Source organism: Dendrobium catenatum, unplaced genomic scaffold (assembly GCF_001605985.2).
Source record: "Dendrobium catenatum unplaced genomic scaffold, ASM160598v2 fragScaff_scaffold_231, whole genome shotgun sequence".
Classification (NCBI taxonomy): Eukaryota; Viridiplantae; Streptophyta; class Magnoliopsida; order Asparagales; family Orchidaceae; genus Dendrobium; species Dendrobium catenatum.
Genome location: NW_021318693.1, coordinates 4,381,603 through 4,401,763, shown reverse-complemented (window position 1 = coordinate 4,401,763; position 20,161 = coordinate 4,381,603). Strand labels below are relative to the sequence as shown.

The following is a 20,161-nucleotide window of genomic DNA, read 5'->3' as shown; positions in this document are numbered from 1 at the left end:
CAATTAAATGAATGAGAATGTGTATTTATATTATTAGATTATTATATATATATATATTATAATCTAAATTTTTTCTTATTTATTTTTATAACTAATTATACTAAATATCTATTCATAAATATATATTTAATTAACGTTAATGAAAATTTTAAAGTGTTTAATGTTAGGATAATATATAAATAAATATGGAAAATTAAATTTAAAATATTAAATATAAAAACTTATTGATATGTATTCTTCTTAAATTTATTATATTACAGATAATAATATTAATAATATTATGCATAAGACATAAATATATAATTTTTATTTTTTATAAAATGGATTAAATTTTATATTATTATCTTCTTTTACAACGTTTTATGATATGATAAGTTTTCTGCAGATAGCCCAACTTTTGCTTTACGTTTCTGTCTTTTCCCCGTCCTATCTGCTCCGCCACCTGCTGCCCCGCTCCTTCCCCGATCCTTCCCCGCCATGCCTTCTCACCTTTTCCCTCCTCTTGCCTTTCCTTGATAGACCCCAACCCCTGCTGCTGCCGCAGCTTGCGATAGTGCTACGTGTACGCCTCCTCCGCCTACCATCATGGGGCTTGAGTCGTTTCAAGGTTCGTTCTTTTGATGATTTAGGATTTTGATTTCGAAATTAATGGATTGGTGGTTTCTATCTTGCAGCAGGAGGAGAAGGAGATCCGGAAATCACCCCAGAAACGCAATCAACTGGAACTCACATCGGCTCGCCGCTGCCGTCGCCCGGTCCTTCACCGAGAGCCGCGGCTCCAGCACTGGTGCTGTCGAATTCGGGAAACAGGATAGACCAAGCAGCGTGGAAGAAGAAGTACGTGAGACAGGTGACGGGGAGGCACAATGATACGGAGCTCCATTTGGCGGCGCAGCGCGGTGACGTGGGCGCGGTGCGGCAGATCCTTAGCGCGATTGATGCGTTGATGACGGGGACGTCGTCAGGGGCTGATTTCGATGCTGAGGTGGCGGAGATTCGGTCGGCGATGGTGAACGAGGTCAACGAGGTCGGAGAGACGGCTCTGTTCGTGGCGGCGGAGAAGGGGCACCTTGACATCGTCGTTGAACTGCTGAAATATACTGACAAGGAGGGCGTCACGAGGAAGAATCGTTCTGGGTTCGATGTGCTGCATGTGGCAAGCCGAGAAGGGCACCAGGGTTAGTATTGCTTTCTGTATTTATCATCTTTATCGCGGGTTTAAAGTTTAAGCCCTTTGTTTTTTTCAAGGAAAGCTGCTCTTTTTGTTAGTTTCTGCTATCAGTTTTGCTGTTTGCATTGAATTTTTTGTGGAAATTGGAGTTCTGGCGGTTCTCTTCTTCTATTGCATTTAGTTGCTGTTTGCAGTAGCGATTATTTTCCTTATATTTGATGCAGTCAAGAACAGAAGTGCATGATTGAAAGGAAGGAGGATTTTATTATTATGATAGAAAAACTTGAATGAGATATGGAAATATTCACTCGCCCAAAATTATGAGTACTCGTTCACCCATAAAACATAACAAAAATATTTTGATATTTAGATCAGTTGTAGACTCAAACATGACTACTTCATCCTGATTTTCTTCAGTTTTTTTGGTTATTTTAGAATTTGATCTTGTACTCTATTTCTAATCATAGCTCAGAATTAGTGAAAAATCAGTGTTCTAGAGCTGTCATATAAGGAAGAGAAACAAATAAATGGAATATTCTACACAAGAATGAGAAAGCTATGATTTGAAAGAACTTTTGTATGAGTGACAATCTGACAACTTGGGCCTCACGAAGTACACTTCAGTTACAACGAAAAGTTATTTTGTGTGGATGTCGAATGCCGGAGACCAGTCAGACTGCGTCACATTACTTCTTCCCTCGGTACTGCGGCTCGGTACTGCTTGGTACCGCACGGTACCACAGCTCGTACCGTTGATGTGGCTGCACCTGATTCGCCAATAATTTCTCAGTTACAAGGTCATTAATCACTACAAACTACAAAGTGAGGGAACCTAGATGCCCTTTTCTTTTTTTGTTTATTTTGTTTTTGGACTTTTGAGTGAATTTAATTTCAAATTTACATATATGTGCAATATCTCAAATCTAAACCTCTTGGATAGAAGTCTAAGCTCTTAATTAATAGGTTAAAATGAGCTGCCTTTCATACTACTTTGACCCTTTCATAGACAAAGCACACGCATGGCTTATTAGTTCTTTCTTTGTTTTAATTTGATTATGGAAGCATTTAGTTTCCGTAAAGAAAAGGAGATTCAAAATCATGCATGTTAGATTTTTGCTTAAACATTAATCCTTTTATTATTATTGAGTTCTGATGGAGGAGTCAGTATAACTTCCTCTTCATGCCGAACTTATGTTAGAAACGGTTCAAAATTTGCTTGTAGTACAGTACTTGCTTTCAAATTAATTTTTTGTTTAGACTTTTTGACTGTAAGATGACTCGGTAGATTGGGGTTCCAAAGTTGCTTAATTAATACTATTTAACATTGACTGGTTGAACCTTTTGGAAATATTCATGCACAGATTATCTTCCCTTGTTCTCTTTTCCTTTTATTCTCTACTTAGGATGAAATTAGTTGTATTTTTACCGGTTTATAACCTTAAAATTTTTTTTACTATAAACTAACAGTTAGGAAATATGACAATGAATTTTTGTACCATAATAGCCTCAACCACTAGTATTTGCCTGTATACAGTAACTGGAAGTATATATGTTCACTTTACAGTTATGAATATGTTAGTTTTGTGTGAAATTTGATTGCGATCAATTGAGCTGTAATGTTGCCTTAGACCTCAATTCCATCGATTGAGCTCGCTAGGGGTTTGTGAGGGGTCCTCCTTGAATTTTTTTTTTTGTACAACAGAACTATGCCATGGTTCTATGTACCCAAGTGCTGCGGTGCTGTATAGTTTGCTTGGAGATAGACAAAGAGTGGAGCATTGTGACGCTTCAAACCTGGGTGCTTTAGCATTGCTAGGGAGCACTGCGGCATTTCAGATCCTGGCGCTGCGGTGCTGTCAGACAGACTGTAGACAGAGTTGAGCGCCGCGACGCACAAAACTTAGCACTGTGGCCCTATGAGGCGAGCTGGGGAATTTTCTTTCTTGTTTTTCATGAAAAGTTGCATCCCTTGGTGGTTTAGGTGGGTTTCTCTTTATTTCTTCATGTAAGAGAGTGGTGCAAGAGTGAAGAGAGATAAGAGAGAGTCAAAGAGAAAAGAGTTCTATATAATTTCTCCTAAATTTTTATAGTAAATTTCTTGGTATGATGTGGCTCTATAATATTTTTAATATTTGGATTTGTCCACATTAGGTGTTCTCTCTTTCGGATGCAATTTTTTATTTATTGTTTGTTTCTCAACATGATTTTACTTCTCCAACAGAATAAATGTTACAACAGCGATATCACTAATTAATGTTCATACAGCTATTGTGCAGGCACTTTTGGACCTTGATCCTAAACTCAGCAGAACTTTTGGCCCCTCAAATACAACTCCCCTTATATCTGCTGCAACAAGGGGTCACAAGGAAGTATTACAAATGCTCTTGGCTCAGGATTCTGGTATGGTTGAGTTGGCCAAGACAAATGGCAAAAATGCATTACATTTTTCTGCTCGACAAGGGCATGTTGATGTTGTAAAAGCATTATTGGATAAAGACCCACAACTTGCCCGAAGGACTGATAAGAAAGGCCAAACTGCTTTGCACATGGCAGTGAAAGGAACAAACTGTGATGTGGTCAAAGCTCTAGTTGATGCTGACCCAGCAATTGTTATGCTACCGGACAAATTTGGTAACACAGCACTACATGTGGCCACGAGGAAAAAGCGAGCTGAGGTATTGCTTTACCATGTTCTGAAATTTTTTTTTATATTTTTGAGCTCATTAAGGTAATCGTTAACCGGCCCAAGGGCCGGCTCAGCTTTTCTACAGGAGGCGGAAGCAATCTGCCTCCCTTGGTTTTGTCCGCCCAAAGTGTGGGCCCCACTTGTCTACTTGAATTCAAATTAAAAAGTAGGGGACAACTAGGGCTTGGGAGTGAAATTAGATTAGGAAAGCTTTTGTATTAAAGAGCATGAGAGTATTATGAGGGATTATGTTTTTGATTGATTGGAATTAGGGCGACTTGGGCTCTAGACTCTCTTGTCTAGAGATTTGGGAGAGACGATCCTCCTCTCGAATTGATGATCAATTGTATCTTGCTTTGAGTTTTACTTTTCTTTGTTTCCACTATCACAATCTATCTTTTGTAGATTGATTTGTCCAATTTTTTTTTTTCTTTCTCTCGCTGTTTTGAACCAATTATTGCTAGGATTGCTTGCAAACCCAAGTAAATCCGATAGGATTACTTGCCAACTCAAGTATTTCCTATCAGTAAACTCAAGCACACATCACATACGTAAACATTGAATCCAATATGTTTTTGTTGGTATTTAAAGCTCCTAACTAATAGATCAAGATGAGCTGCGTTTGTGTTTTGAACTGATTGTTTCTGTTATTGTTGGAGAAATCATTATGTTGAATTCTTTTTGCAGATTGTAAATGCTCTATTGCTACTCCCAGACACCCATGTAAATGCATTGACCAGAGATCACAAGACTGCTTTCGATATTGCTGAAAACTTACCTCTTTCAGAAGAAGCTGAAGTTATTAAGGAATGCTTATCGCAGCATGGTGCAGTTAGAGCCAATGACTTAAACCAACCCAGAGACGAGCTTCGGAAGACTGTCACAGAGATAAAAAAAGATGTTCACACGCAGCTAGAGCAGACCAGAAAAACCAACAAAAATGTCCATGGAATTGCAAAAGAGATCAGGAAACTGCACCGGGAGGGAATTAACAATGCCACAAACTCTGTCACGGTTGTTGCAGTGTTGTTTGCTACAGTTGCATTTGCTGCAATCTTTACTGTTCCTGGAGGAGATGACAACGATGGAGTTGCAGTAGCTGTTCTCACCGTCTCTTTTAAGATTTTTTTCATCTTCAATGCCGTAGCACTCTTCACTTCGCTTGCTGTGGTGGTGGTGCAGATCACATTGGTCCGGGGGGAAACAAAGTCAGAAAGGAGAGTCGTTGGAGTCATAAACAAGCTTATGTGGTTGGCATCAGTGTGCACAACAGTCGCTTTCATAGCCTCATCTTTTATTGTCGTTGGTCGTCATTTCCAGTGGGCAGCCATACTTGTTACTGTAATCGGTGGGGTTATAATGGCTGGAGTTCTCGGTACAATGACTTACTATGTGGTGAAGTCGAAGAAGACCCGAAAGCTCCGGAAAAAAGAGAAATCTTCAAGGAGAAGCGCCGGGTCCAGTTCATGGCATTTTAACTCCTCTGAATCAGAGATCAATCCAATATATGCTATCTGAGAGAGAAGTGAGGGGTTATTGTGTGGGAGCTTTCTTTGTGTTTTGGATATCTGCTGCCATTGTTGTTGTATCTCTTATTCATGAAATTTTCAGAACTTGAAGTTTGAAGCTCCCCTTTCTGTGTAAATGTTTCCCCTTCCCATAATTCTGGGAGAAATTTTTTGTATGCATGGCATGGTTGAAATGATATTGATAGCAGTAAACTGTGCAGTCAATGATAGAATCTACACTGATGATTTACTACTTTGTTGATGATTCTTAAACGCCAATAGAACTGAATGAGAATGACTATTGTTTATTTATTTATTTATTTTGTTTGATGAGTGTCATATAAAGATGATTATATTAGGTTTATCTAAAAATAGAGTTAAAATTTTTAAATTTTGATAGGATATCTTGCATAAATTTTTTTTCTCCCTTTGTAAATTTAATGGATGAAGTTGAATCAAACAAATATATATGATATGTTATCAAAAAAGTTATCTTGGTCAGGCATGAATTTTGATGCAAATATGAATAAGAAATTTTTTAAATTAAATTTATGACTATATGAACTCTTATAAACTTATAGTTAAACTAAATGTCCTGAAGAGACGAACCTAATGACACCAAAATCGGTTCAATCCTAACCTCAATGGGCCCACATTGAGAGCCCAAAGCCTATTTGGAAGGTTTAAATCATAAATTAGATAATCAAATTATCTCCAAATGTGACATGCTTATAGTCGAATCGAGTGGCTCGACGAGACGAATCCAATGAGCTCAAGACAGTAGAATTCTGTCAACATTAAGATACTTAAATACTTGATAGATGGTCCATTGTCATGGGAGTCTATGTCGGCCGTCCATTTGAAACACTCCCAACTTCTCTCTATTTAGTGGTCATGTCATTCCCAAAAAATTATAAAGAGTGGAGATGAAAAGAAATATAAGAGCTCTATTACCACCAGACTCCTCCTCGACCACCGATTGTCGCTAGAATTCTGCTCGGCCACTAATTGTTACCTGATTACGATCTTTTCAATCTTCGTCGCCCGTTGAGTACGGTCTCTAAGACCAACATCTCCAGACTATGTTGTCCCCGACCGCTGTGGCTCGAGAATGATTCTTCTGACCACTATCATCTATCTAACTACGATTTTTCTGAATTCTGTCGCCCGCTGATTACGATCCTTCTGATCACTATCACCTGACTACGTATTTCCGACTTCCATCGCCCCCGACTATTGTTCTTTCAACATCTGTTGCCCATCGACCATGATCCTTCTGACCATCGTCACCCGACTACTGTCGCTTTGACCTCTATTGCCCGCCAATTACACATTCCGACCGCTATCACCCGACGACAGTCCGACTTCGGTCACCTGCCAACTATGGTCCTGTCGACCAAACAAATATGTCAACACTGATTATTCCAACTCCCACCATGTAATGCACTCTCTATAATGCATATTAGCTACATCGAGCCGAGGCCTTCCCCTCAAAGGAAGGGCATCATGTGTAATCAACTAAAAACACTAGTGAATTCATTTAAACTGGGCAATGTCATATGATCTTTCTCCTATTCAGAAGCTTTCATAGAAGAACTCTGATGTGTCATATGAACGTTGTATATCTTAATCTTCCATTTGTTTGTGTGCTGAATTTTTGTATATAACTAACCAGTTAAACTTTATATTTCTATACCGCCATGAGTATTTTAGGACGGAACAATATAAATAAAAAAACACCTAACAAAATTTGATATTGCAATTTGCCTATTTCCACTATAAATTTGCGCATTTAAATTCTGCAAAAATAATTATTTTATGTTTATGTAGCTTTATGACAAAGAAATCGCTGGGAAGGTCGCTCAAATGTTCTCTTCTCATGATTGGCAGCCACGTGCGGAAATACTTTTTTTTTTATCTATTTACAACACGTGTGCTTATCCCGACAAATTAATCTTCCATTGGAGGAATTTCAAGAAGGATCTTCATTAGCGATTAAATTAGAAGAAGGATCATAAGAAAAATAAAATTAAAAACGACTGTATAATTTAATTTGCGTTTTTAGACAAACTAAAAAAAATTAAAAATTGCATTTTCAGCCGAAAATATAGTTTATTTTTGCGTTTTTCATTTTAAACGCAATTCTCAGTTCCGTTTTAAGTGAAAAAGATTTTTTTTTTTAATTTTTGTTTTATTTACTGTTTTAAAAGACCAGAGGTAATTTTTTTTGCTTGTTAGGCTAAAATTTTACGTTTTTTTCACTTTATTTTTTATTACGGGTAAATAGTAATTATTTTCATTTTTAAACTTTTTTTTTTACGTTTTTTCTTGTTACATTTTTTTATTACGTATTTTCCTAAAAACGTACTTTTTTTTTCAAGCTTACAAAATTTTATTTTTCTGGTGATCCTTCTCCTAATTTAAGCGCTAATCAGGATCCTTCTTATAATTCCCCCTCTTCCATTTGGTTTGTGCTATGCAGAGCCCTACACGGGGTCCTGGTTGGGTACCCATTCGCTCTGCGCTAGTGGGCTTTGCCCACCCATGCCCACCCATGATGACTTTCGGGATGTCACACCCACCCACTTTTTACGCTTCTTGAATGCAGTCTGCCACGGATTAATGGCCTTGAGTTTTTAGTCATTTTCTCTGACTGCAAACTTTTAAGTCACATATCAAAATTTATCGTGGTCAAGACGCGGTTCAATATTGCGCACTATATAGTAAGGATTATTGTAATATATTGCATGCTTATGATAATTAGTAATGTAAATTAATTTGTCCTTTGATGTTGAGTATCCACCCATATCCAATCACGAGGTCATGAGCATATCCATACCCACCCATACCCATTGGGTATGGGTGGATACGTGGGTGGGTGGGTATGGGCACGCTCTGTTGCTATGCTTTGATCGCGAAGTAGCCGAGAGTTATCCTATTCCTGCATGCAAACCAACCGAGGTGGGTGGGTGCCGCCACTATTTAACTTTGGAAGAAGAAAACAAAAAAAGTAGAAAAGCTAACAAATAAAATGCCGAATTTGGTACTTCGGTTAGAAGCAATTTCCTGCTTGCTTCCTCTTTTCCTTTCGTGTGCTACTTTTTCTGTCAAGGAAATGCTGGCGTCATCTCAACCACTTGGTTTGCTCAGTTGTATCGCGAAGGAGAGGCGTTGCTTCCTTCTTTGCCCTAATGTGATCCTCGCTGCTTTTGAGTGGTTTGATTTGGGGGGGCTGAGATTGATTTCGGACTCGGAGCTTTGTCAGAAGAAGGAAGGTGCGATCTTTGTCTGCTTGCTCTCTTATTCTTAGATTATACCGCACATTCGGGTCTTTTTCTCACAGAAATTCCCTTCCTTGATACCTTTTCCTGGACGGATTTCTGCTTGCAGATCTGGATCCCAGTGAATTATAGAATAATTATAAATTTGAAGTATTTTACTCATGTTTCGGACGGTTGTGGCCTGGTGTACGTTTCTTAGGTGTGGAGACTAAAAAATCCCATGCACGATAGCTGTTTGTTAGAATGTCCGTGTCAGTTTTGCTCACCTGAATTTCATAAATGCACGCCATTGTAGTCACTTTTTTATTGACATCTACAATCATAGATGCAAAGTTTAAGTGAAAGAAGAAATATTGGGTAAGGATGGAAATGAAAGAGTGGGTGGACTTTGAAAAGTTGTTATGTTTATGCTTTGCTGGTCTCTAACTGTGCCAATGCGTTGAAATCACTAAGTGCTTCCAGTGGTTTAAAGTTCATGTTTAGTATCAAAAGGTTTTCTTCATGGTTTCAGATGATTTTGTGCTGTAGATTTTGATACTGGCGGGCTATTATCCAAGGAGATAATTTGGAATAAGTGCTCCATTTAGTAACTAGGACAACGGCATGGAGTCTACAACCGAACATGAGAGCTGCAACTGGAGTCAAAAGAAGACAAGAAGGCAGTTCACCGCTAAACGGGATGATGGCTCTCTGCATTCAGCTGCAAGAGCTGGAAATTTAGCTTTGGTGAAGGAGATCCTTATGGGTTTGAAGGATGAGGAGTTGCGGGAGGAGTTGTTGAAGCAAAACCAAGTTGGAGAGACCGCATTGTACGTCGCTGCTGAGTATGGATTTCAGGATATTGTCAGTGAGATGATGAAATACCATGACACTAAGATTGCTGGAATCAAAGCTAAGAATGGTTATGATCCATTGCATATTGCAGCCAAACTAGGTGATTTTGGTATGATCCATGTTGAATTCCTATCGCTTTTAAAAAAAAATGGTTTTCCTTTTTATTGTATATCATATGTTTTAGCTGTTTAAGATGTTACTAAATCATAGATAAAGCAAAACCGTTTTGTAGGATTTTGTAGATTTGATTGTCTTAGTTCTTTATTGGTGTAGCTTATATAGCACTGTTAATAGAGAGAAAATCCATATATTATTGGCAAAAAGTTGATGCCTATGTATAGGAATCCAAGGCTAGTACAAAAGGAAGAAAACAATGAGGTGAAGATAGTACAGAGAATGTGAAACATGATAGAATTGTTTCTCCTAATATAACGCTTTCCAAAGATAGCATCTTCCGATCTTGTTATTTTCCTATAATGCTCCAAACATGATAAAATTGTTTCTCCTGAAATTTATATTTAGCTTTTGTTAAAGCATATGTGAAGCAAAATTATTGTTTAGAAGTGCATGTATTTGAATTGTTTTAGTTCTTTATAAGTGTGGCTTACAGTCCTCCGCCTACTTTTGCACATAACCAAATGCTTAACTTGCTCGTCAAATTTATAAAAAAAATCTGAACAAAATTAACATATGTGCATGACAAATTGTGCAATTTTAGGAAGATAACTGTATTTTTTTCAGTTTGCCATAATGTGTGTTTACCATGTTACCCATGAATTGTCTTGGTTATTTGTGTCTTTGCATCGACCTACTTGCTGAATCATCTGTAGTATTTGTAAATTTAGTCTTTGTTTGGACCAACCTGAATGAAACTTGAAAATTTATGTCTGGAAGCTACAGTGATAATGATTTCAAACTGCATGAATAAAAGGAAAATAAAAAACAAGCATTGAAAGAACCCCTTCCACCATTCCTAATTTAAATTTTCCTTAATTAGTTATTTACTCCATATTGTTACCTTCCAGTAGGAGGGGTGGATGCATCAGCTCCTTGAATGAATCCCAACTAAGATCCATCAAGTCAATATTACCTTAATAAGTTTTTTTTTTTGTTTTGAAAAGAATAAGTTTTTTCTTTTAGCTCGTATTAATAATGCAAGATGTGCATGCATTATTTCTACTGTCATATTTTTAGTATGTTTATCAAATTGAACTACTTTAATCTTTCATGCAAAAACTAAATGGTTGCTAAAACATTTTGTAGAAAGAATTTGTTTCTCATCAAATATTTTCATGTTATAACATCATCAAATCATCAGTAGTAGGACATTTTCTATGCTGAATAGTAATTGTTTTTTCTCCACTCAGCCAATTGTTTAAGTGAATTCACTTGGCTAATGAAGTAATTCTTCTTGCAAGATGTTTTAAAGGAGCTGCTGAAGTCTTTTCCAGAACTTGCCATGACAGCGGACTTGTCAAACACAACGCCATTACATACTGCTGCATCTCAAGGCCATCTTGAGATCGTAAATCTTCTTCTGGAAGTGGATAAGGGTTTGACAAAGATCACAAGAAGTAATGGGAAAACAGCTCTGCATTCTGCTGCAAGGAATGGGCATCTGGAAGTTGTGAAGCTTCTATTAGATAATGATCCTGGAATTGCCTGCAGGCATGATAAAAAGGGACAAACTGCTCTACATATGGCAGTGAAGGGACATAATCTGGAGGTTGTAGAGGAGCTTCTCAAGTATCAGCCCACCCTGGTGAACGTGGTGGACATGAAGGGAAATTCAGCATTGCATATGGCAACTAGAAAGGGGCGTCCACAGGTAAATCTTTTTTGGCTCAACTTGATTATCAGTTTCTGGGAGAAGAAAAACTTACTCGTTTTCACAAATTTTTATTTGGAGATAAAATGGCGTACTTAGTGCGTAAAGCCCATTCGTGTTGGATCTAAGGGAGGGGCTGATGTAGGCAGATCTAGCCCTGCTTTTGTAGGGTGACTATTTTTGCAATTCAAGCTTAAGACATCTTGGTTAAATTAGATGCAACTTAACCACTGATCAAGGCCAGCCCCTACTTTTCTAGAGGCAACTTAACTACTACACAATTTTCTTTGGGAGAGTCCCATCAGACAGAAATGTTATGCATTATCTATCATTAGTAGTTCAAGATCAGTTGTGAATGATAGAAGTGTGATGCATAGAATGAATTTCATTTTAAATACCAAATAATTGGGTTACATCGTTGGCACCTATTTTGATGAATACCTTTCTTAAATGACCACCTTTAGCGAGTTAAAGTGAGTTAATCCTAAGAACATTGATAATTTTAGGTAGGTTATTGTGTTATTCAGTAATCAGCAATAATTGTATGTTGTTAATAGCCGATCGATAGATTCTTATGTTATTTGATGATTTTTACAAGAGTTTTGTCTGCCATTGCAGGATGTACACGAGTCACTTAATGCTTACTAACATACTTTCTAGAACTTCATGACATTCTATTTTGAGTTTGATTAAATGATTATTTGCTCCTTTTTTTAAATTGCTTTCTTATGTCTTTTTTATTCTTCGCTCTTTCACGATTATGAAGCCCTTTATATACATTCCTTCTTATGCCACTTTCTATGGTTCACAACGCATCATCATGCCTTGCTAATTGTCGACCTATCTAAAGTTTTTAAGTTTGAATGACTAATGGTGATGCCATCAATGCGGTTGGCTCACCCATTGACAATGAGGATGTAATTCTTTACACTCTCAATGATTTACCTTTGGCTTTAATGTCTTTAAAACAATCATTCGGACAAAAATTCACACTATTAGTCTAGATGACTAGTACGCCTTGCTGTGCAGTGAGGAAACAAATATATCTACCAAGCAAACCACTAAACCCACTGCCGATTCTACTTTTTCCCTCACTGCATTTTGTGGTTCCTCGTGGCTTAGCTCGTGGACATTCTTCAACACCTCACGGTGGTCGTTGTTCATTCAACACAGTGGTTTGCCAAAGCTGCGACAAATAAGGACACTTTGCCTTCTCTTGTTTGCATCATACAAATATCTCCTATCAACCCGCACCACTAGCTCTGATGGCGCAAGAAGACGTGGACCTTCCGCAGACTGGTTCTTGGACTTCGGGACTTCCACTCATCTTACATCTGATCCTTCTTAGCTCCAAACCATCCAACCGTATTCTGGCAACTCTCATGTTGAAGTCAGCAATGGCACAAATCTTCCAATTGCACACTCTGGTAAAGGCATTCTGCTTACACCTGCTCGTAAGCTCCTCTTTCATACCTCAAGTTCTTCATGTCCCAAACCTTACTCACAATCTTCTTTCTGTTGATTGCCTCCTTAATGATAACACTTGTTATATCTTGTTTGGCAATGCTAGATTTGCCATCAAGGACTCCAAGACACATCATATTCTTCTTCGGGGGCCCATCCTCATGGTGATGCGGACATTAGATCATGAAAGGTCTTTCAGAGACATGACCGATATTTTTTTTTTCAAACAAAATTAAGAGATGTTATACCCTTTTCTACCTTATTCATAGTGATATCTAGGGACCCTAAAACATTTCTAACATCTTGGGGGCCTAATGGTTTGTATCCTTCATTGATGACTACACTCTAGTCTCTTGGATCTTTCTCTTCAAAAATAAATCCGATGTGAGCACTATCCTTACCATTTTTCACAGAATGATCCATAATCAATTCGGGGTAAAAATAAGAAAATTTTATTCCGACAATTCCTAATATTATTTTAACCACACTCTATCTTCCTACTTTCAAAAGGAAAGTATCATTCATGAGTCTTTCTGCATTCATTTCCCACAAAAAAAAAACGGAGTTGTAGAAAGAAAAATATCATTTTCTGGCCTCTACTCATGCACTTCTATTCCACCACAATGTATCCAAATCCTATTGCGGGAAGCACTTCTGACTGCCACATATCTCATAAACCGACAACCTTCAACAACCTTGGGACTAAAAACACCAATGAATATTTTATCCTCTGGAACAGTTGGATGTAAAAAATGCATTCCTACATGGAGATTTGGAGGAAAAAATATTTATGGAGTTTCCACCAGGATTCAAGCAACAATTTGGGGGTAACAAAGCGTGTAGGTTAAAAAAGACTCTATATGGGCTAAAGCAGACACCTAGAGTTTGGTTTGGAAGATTCTCAAAAATCATGCTACTTAATAGTTATCGGCAGAGCCAAGGAGATCATACATTATTCTTCAAGCACTCAGACTCAGGGGAAGTCATAATTTTATTAGTTTATGTGGATGATATTATCTTGACTATAAATGATGAAAATGAAAAAGTAATTCTAAAAAAATGTCTTGCAAAGGAACTTGAAATAAAAAAATCTTGGTAGATTAAAATATTTTCTTGGAATTGAAGTGGTACAGTCGAGCAAAGGAACATTCATTTCACAATAAAAATACATTAATGATGTTCTTAAAGAAACATGTAAACAAGCTTATAAACCGACACCAACATTAGCAGAACCAAATCTCGAATTGGGGGAAGCTAAAGAAGATCCAAATGTAGATAAAGGAGCTTACCAGAGACTTATGGGGGAATTGATTTACCTTTCCCATATCAGACTAGATATAGCATTTACTGTAAGCATGGTCATCCAATTCATGCAAAATCCAAAGAAGACTCACATGCAAGCTGTATACAAATCATTGCACTATCTTAAGGGGAACCTAGGAAAAGGGATTCTCTTCAGAAGAGATTGTGGAATAACCTTTGAAGCATATACTGATGCAGATTATGTAGGATCATCATTAGATAGATGATCTACCTCAGGATACCGCACATTCCTTAGAGGAAATCTTATTACATGGAGACATAAGAAACTGAATGTAGTGCCAAGATCAAGTACAAAAGTAGAATACAGAGCTATGGCCTTAGGAATATGTGATCTATTGTGGATCAAGATAATTCTAAAAGGTCTAAGGATCAAGTGGGAAGGACCCATGAAGCTACATTGTGACAACAAATCAACATAGCTTACAATCTGGTTCAACATGATTGGACCAAGCACATAGAAGTGGACAAACATTTCATAAATGATAAATTAGACAATGATTTTATATGTATAGATCATATCTCATCAAAAGATCATCTTGCAGATATTTTTACCAAGGGACTCGATAACTTTACATTTCTGGGACTGATTACCAAGCTGGGAATGACGGTTCTATATTCCCCAGGTTGAGGGGAAGTGTTAAATCCTAGCCGTCCCTTGGCATTTTAATCGCATGGCTAGGATGGGAATTCGTGGGAGGCTCACCTATTAAATCCTAGCCGTCCCTTAGCATTTTGATCCCACGGCTAAGATGGGAATCCGTAGGAGGCTCACATGGGTCATGCTGATCTCCTTTCATATTTAGATGACTGATTTAGGAAGGATTTTATTAGAGCAATTATGTATTATTCTTTAATTATTTATTTCTTTATTTAGATATTTTGTATGGATCTATAAATAGGGACAAGTTTGTGCAATAAAATTAAGCATTTTCCCTCTCCAATTCTCTAAATTTAACATTAACCTCATTTATTAACTTTACCTTCAATTTTTGCAACTTCTGATTGCGGGATTTTTTAGTTGATATTTAAAGAATCAAAATCAATGGATTAAATTAGATGTTTTATATAGTTTAAGACTAAAATAGCTTTCCATAAATTGTCGCAGGACTATTTTGCAATTTTCTCGAGATTTATCTGATAATACTTTATTATATACTTGCCATAATCAATTGAATATTCAAATAAGCATTCTAAAAATAACTCAAAGAAACAGAAAAGAGGTACACTGTTAATTCAGATTAAGTGTTGCGACCATCTTGTCACTTAACATTCTAACTTGCTTAAGCTGAATTGGAGCCTTGCTTCAAATGTTCCTGAGAAAGCTGACTCCCTATAATGTGTCCGATTTTCACTTGTAGCCTTGATGTAGCCATCACCCTTGTGTTGCCTTCTATGTGACATTGGAGTGACCTTTGGAGTAGTCGCATCGCGCGAGCTTGATGAACTTGCCCAAATTTTTGATTTGGTTGAAAACATAGCTTTGGTATGATCAACTCAACTTCCTAGAGAGTAACTTGGATGAGTCAGTGCTATATATATATAACACATTTCTCTCCACAAGATCAATAGAAAGCACATGAAAGTACTTTAATTCCTCTCAATATTTTGATAATTTGATTTCGCAGAGCATTAATCACTTCTGATAATTAATTTTGTTGAAGTATCACAAGTCTAAAGCTTCTTTTTGTCAGTTGTTATATACATCATGGTTGCCACAACTTCGTTAAATAAACCACATTTTTCTCACAAAGAACACTGCTCGCAGATTGTCATGAAACTGCTAAGCTTCAAGGAAACTGATACAAGGGCAATCAACAGATCAGGAGAAACTGCTCTAGACACTGCAGAAAGAGCTGGAAACTCAGAAGTCGTCACCATATTAAAAAAACATGGTGTACAAAGTGCAGGGACCATCAGACCCGCCCACCCCGCCAACGAACTAAAACAAACAGTTAGTGACATTAAACATGGCGTCCATTCTCAGCTCCATCACACACAACAGACAAGGAAGCATGTATTAGGAATCGCCAAAAGACTCAAAAAACTCCATAGAGAAGGCCTCAACAATGCAATCAACTCCACCACTGTGGTTGCTGTTTTGATAGCCACCGTTGCTTTTGCTGCCATTTTCAGTGTTCCTGGCCAATATTCTGACTCTGTAAGCCCAGGCATTTCTGTGGGGGAAGCCAACATTGCCCACCAAACAGCTTTCATGATCTTCTTCATTTTCGACTCAGTGGCGCTCTTCATATCTCTTGCTGTTGTGGTGGTTCAGACATCTTTAGTGGTTATAGAGAGCAAGGCGAAGAAGATGATGATGGCTATCATCAACAAGTTGATGTGGCTTGCCTGTGTGCTTATGTCAGTTTCGTTTCTTGCACTTTCTTTTGTTGTGGTTGGGAGAAATGGGATTTGGTTGGCTGTTGGAGTTACAGTTATGGGGACTGTTATTTTGGCAGCAACTTTGGGTACTTTGACATATTGGGTGATTGTGAACCGAATTGAAGCGAAAAAGATGAGCAGTAATAGGAAATCATCACTAAGCAGGTCGGGGTCGCGGTCATTGTCAAGGTTTTCTGATACAGATTTGTTGTATGGTGAGAAGAAGAAAATATATGCAATTTAAAGTTCTGCAAAGTATTAGTTTTATTTGTTATTGTGAAGAAATGAGAATCTCTTGTTGCAACCTTTGATGATAACTTAGTTACTGATCTAAGTTTTTGGACATTAGTGTTATAATGCTTATCACATTTTGCTTTCTTTTAAGCCAAATTATCAGAAGCTTGAGTTACTATTGGCGGCATGTATCAGCCTTATTGAAAATGACATATATCAACATTGTAAGCAATGTAAAGTGATAAATTCAGCTAGCATTAACATTGATTTTGATGACATAAATCAGTCTTATATGATATGTCCATAGCATTCATCAACCTTATAGGATATAGAGTTATATCCAATAGATTATTTGTAGTATATTTTGGTATTCTCCATTGAAGAGAAGAGATTAGAGACCCAGAAGCTTAGTATAAACAATATTCTTTTTTGGCAAGAGTTTAAGTTGGTGTTGATGGTAGCCATATTGGTGATGACGTGCGTTAATATTATAAGCGATGACAAGCATTGGTATTATTGTTGACAACATGCATCACCCTTATAGATGATGACATGCATCGATGATATGCATAAGCTTTATAAACAATGGCATGCATTGACATTGTTGGCGACCATGGCAATGATTGGTTGATGGCTATAATCATTAGCGTTGAATGTCAAATAAAATTTTATAGTTCTTTAAATCTTCAAGTTTTACTTGTAATAGTCGAACCTTGACCGATCGGTCTAGGTCTTTCGTGCGATGAATAGGCTACTTGACCCCTTCCTCTCGCTATTGTGTTAAATCGAGCAAACCAAGCTTCCATACGTGAGTGAACCATACGAGCAGTCTCTCTCTCTCTCTCTCTCTCTCTCTCTCTCTCTCTCTCTTTCTCTCTCTCTCTCTCGTATTTGAGATTCTCTCCAATCATGAAAATTATGCGATTCTCTCGTCTCCTCTCGTGATTTTCCCGCTCCTGACCTTTCCTCTCGCTATTTAAAACAAAAGGGAGGCTAGGACATCACTTATTCTCCTCGCCTCTCTACAACCATTAAACATCCCTCTCTTCTCCCTCGTAACCGCCATTAGATTCTTTGGCTATAATAACAAGTATCTTCTTTAATTTTTCTCCTTCAATAATAAGCTTTTTAATCTTCTTTACTCTTCTCCCACTTCCCTTTCTTCTTCATATTTATCAAATTATATAATCATGCATTCTCTTATAATGTTTAACTAGATTCGATTAGTGGAGATTTTTGTTTGTCTTATCATTTCATTGGTTTAACTTGCTTTGGAGTAAAGTCTTATTTTAGTTTGATGTTTGAATTGATCTATATAAATATAATTTTGTAGGCTTGATTTGTAATATTCGATGTATATATTTAGGTTCGAGTTATGCATGATTTATATTTCAAGCATTTGACTCCTTTAATGTTATTTTGAATATTAAATTAGAATTTTTATTTGTAGGACCTTTGATTTATTATCCAGCTGGTGTTGTCAATTGAACATCTTTTTGGCTCAGGGTTTTGCGTCACTGGCCTAGAGGTAAGTAATTGTTATTTATTAAGGGATAAACACACCCTTCTTTGTTGGGCATTTTCCTTATTTCTTGAGCTAGGTTGCTAGATATTGCGTTGCCAGTCATTTATTAAATTCAACAATATTGATACATCACAAAATATCACCTTGATTTAGCACGAATATCGAGGCATATTGAATTCAATTTTCGATCATCCAAACACCAATCTTAGCAAACTTACAATTAAACTGAACATTTCAATAAGGAACCTAATGACACAATAATTGGTCTAATTTAAGTTCAAATGGGCTCAAATCAAGGGACTGGAGCTTATTTGAGAACTTCAAAGCATTAATTAGGTAACCATATAATCTCCAAATATGACATGCTTATAGTCGAATCGAGCGACTCGATGAGCCTAAGATCACTTAATTCTGACATCATTAAGGAACTTAAATGCTTGATAAAAGCTCTATGATCGAAGGAATCATTATGAGCTGGCTGATAGAACACTCATAATTTATCATGGATCTTCTCCATATTTATTGAGCACACCACTCTGAAAAAATTATAAATAGACTCCAATTTTTTACATGAAGGGGGGGGATGAAGAAGGAAAAGCATAGAAAGAACTAGTGAGAGCTCTCTTGCATTTTTTTACCATTGCCACCGACGATTACCACCAGTTATTGCCACTAACAGTCACCGACGATCAACTTCAATAATCATCACTTTCTCCAGAATACTAAAAGAAGATTTAACCTTGCTGTTGAGTATATTTGTCTGTATGTAAACATCAGTTTTCTAAATCCCTCCTGGGAAAATTGATCCTTGTTGTTGGGTATAGATTATCCATCTGTGAAAATTTGATCTTTGTACTCTTCATTTTCTTCAACATTGAAGAAATGAGGATATTTGTATCATTTACTATATAGTAAATTTTCTAATTAGGCTAGGCCCCGTAATATTTTCCCTTTTCAGATTTTCTACGCAAAAAATTCTCTAGACTTATTATTTTTATTTGTTCGCGCTGAATTTTTGTAAAATACTAAGACGTGAGACATAACAAGTATGATTGCACACATGTAGTAAATCTTATTTGTTGTTCATAATGAAATCAATATGTTATAGAACGAAGTCTTCCTTGATTTATTATTCACTAGTTCTTATTTATTTAAGTTGAAATCATGTGATGGAAAATTTTAATTCACGCACCTTAGTTTTGTTAAATAAAATAAATATTTTTCTTGCAAATCATATTAGTTATACAAATCTTTGGCATGTTGATTTAGATAATGCCTATGAAAATTATTGCAACAGCATATGCACAATATGCTTGTATGTAGATTGGTAGATTATATTGGATATTAGTTAGCCGAGCCGACGGACCCATAGTAATGACTCTATAAGAAATCATTAGATTTCTTTGGTTGATATTTATTTTCCTAGTGAAGGGTACTTGACACACAATATATATATATATATATATATATATATATATATATATGTATGATATATATATGTATGTATATGTATGTATATGTATGTATATGTATATATGTGTGTATATACGTGTGTATATATGTGTGTGTATACGTGTGTATATATGTGTGTGTATATATATATATACTTGAGATAAAAAATAATAAATGAAAAATAGTTGATTTGGGGTATGATGATACCCAGTGTGATTTTATTAGAATTATATTACATGTGTTGCGGTTAGATATATGCATTGGTTACATTAGCATATTTAAATCTATCATAGGAAACATGATATATCACATGACATCTCGTAGATCGCTACTCCGATCTTTTAGTTGTTATAATGCTTACCACATTCCTTTGATGTTTATGTTTTGACAGACAAGAGTTACTTGCTGGGTTTGATTTATAAAACTCATTTATTGTTGTCTCTTTACATTATGTCCTGTCGGTTGATTAGTGG

At 36.7% G+C, this 20,161-nt stretch overlaps 1 protein-coding gene across 1 annotated transcript; it reads left to right on the top strand.

Moving 5' to 3' along the window:
- Positions 1 to 373: 373 nt before the first annotated feature.
- On the top strand, positions 374 to 18,232 carry LOC110098163. Its single transcript, XM_028693091.1, has 10 exons — positions 374 to 607; positions 675 to 1,178; positions 3,437 to 3,846; positions 4,545 to 5,366; positions 8,478 to 8,640; positions 8,709 to 8,767; positions 9,241 to 9,589; positions 10,899 to 11,308; positions 15,861 to 16,692; positions 18,162 to 18,232. The coding sequence occupies exons 1-10, from the start codon at positions 586 to 588 to the stop codon at positions 18,197 to 18,199; spliced, it is 3,609 nt and encodes a 1,202-aa protein (XP_028548924.1). The 5' UTR covers positions 374 to 585; the 3' UTR covers positions 18,200 to 18,232.
- Positions 18,233 to 20,161: the final 1,929 nt, after the last annotated feature.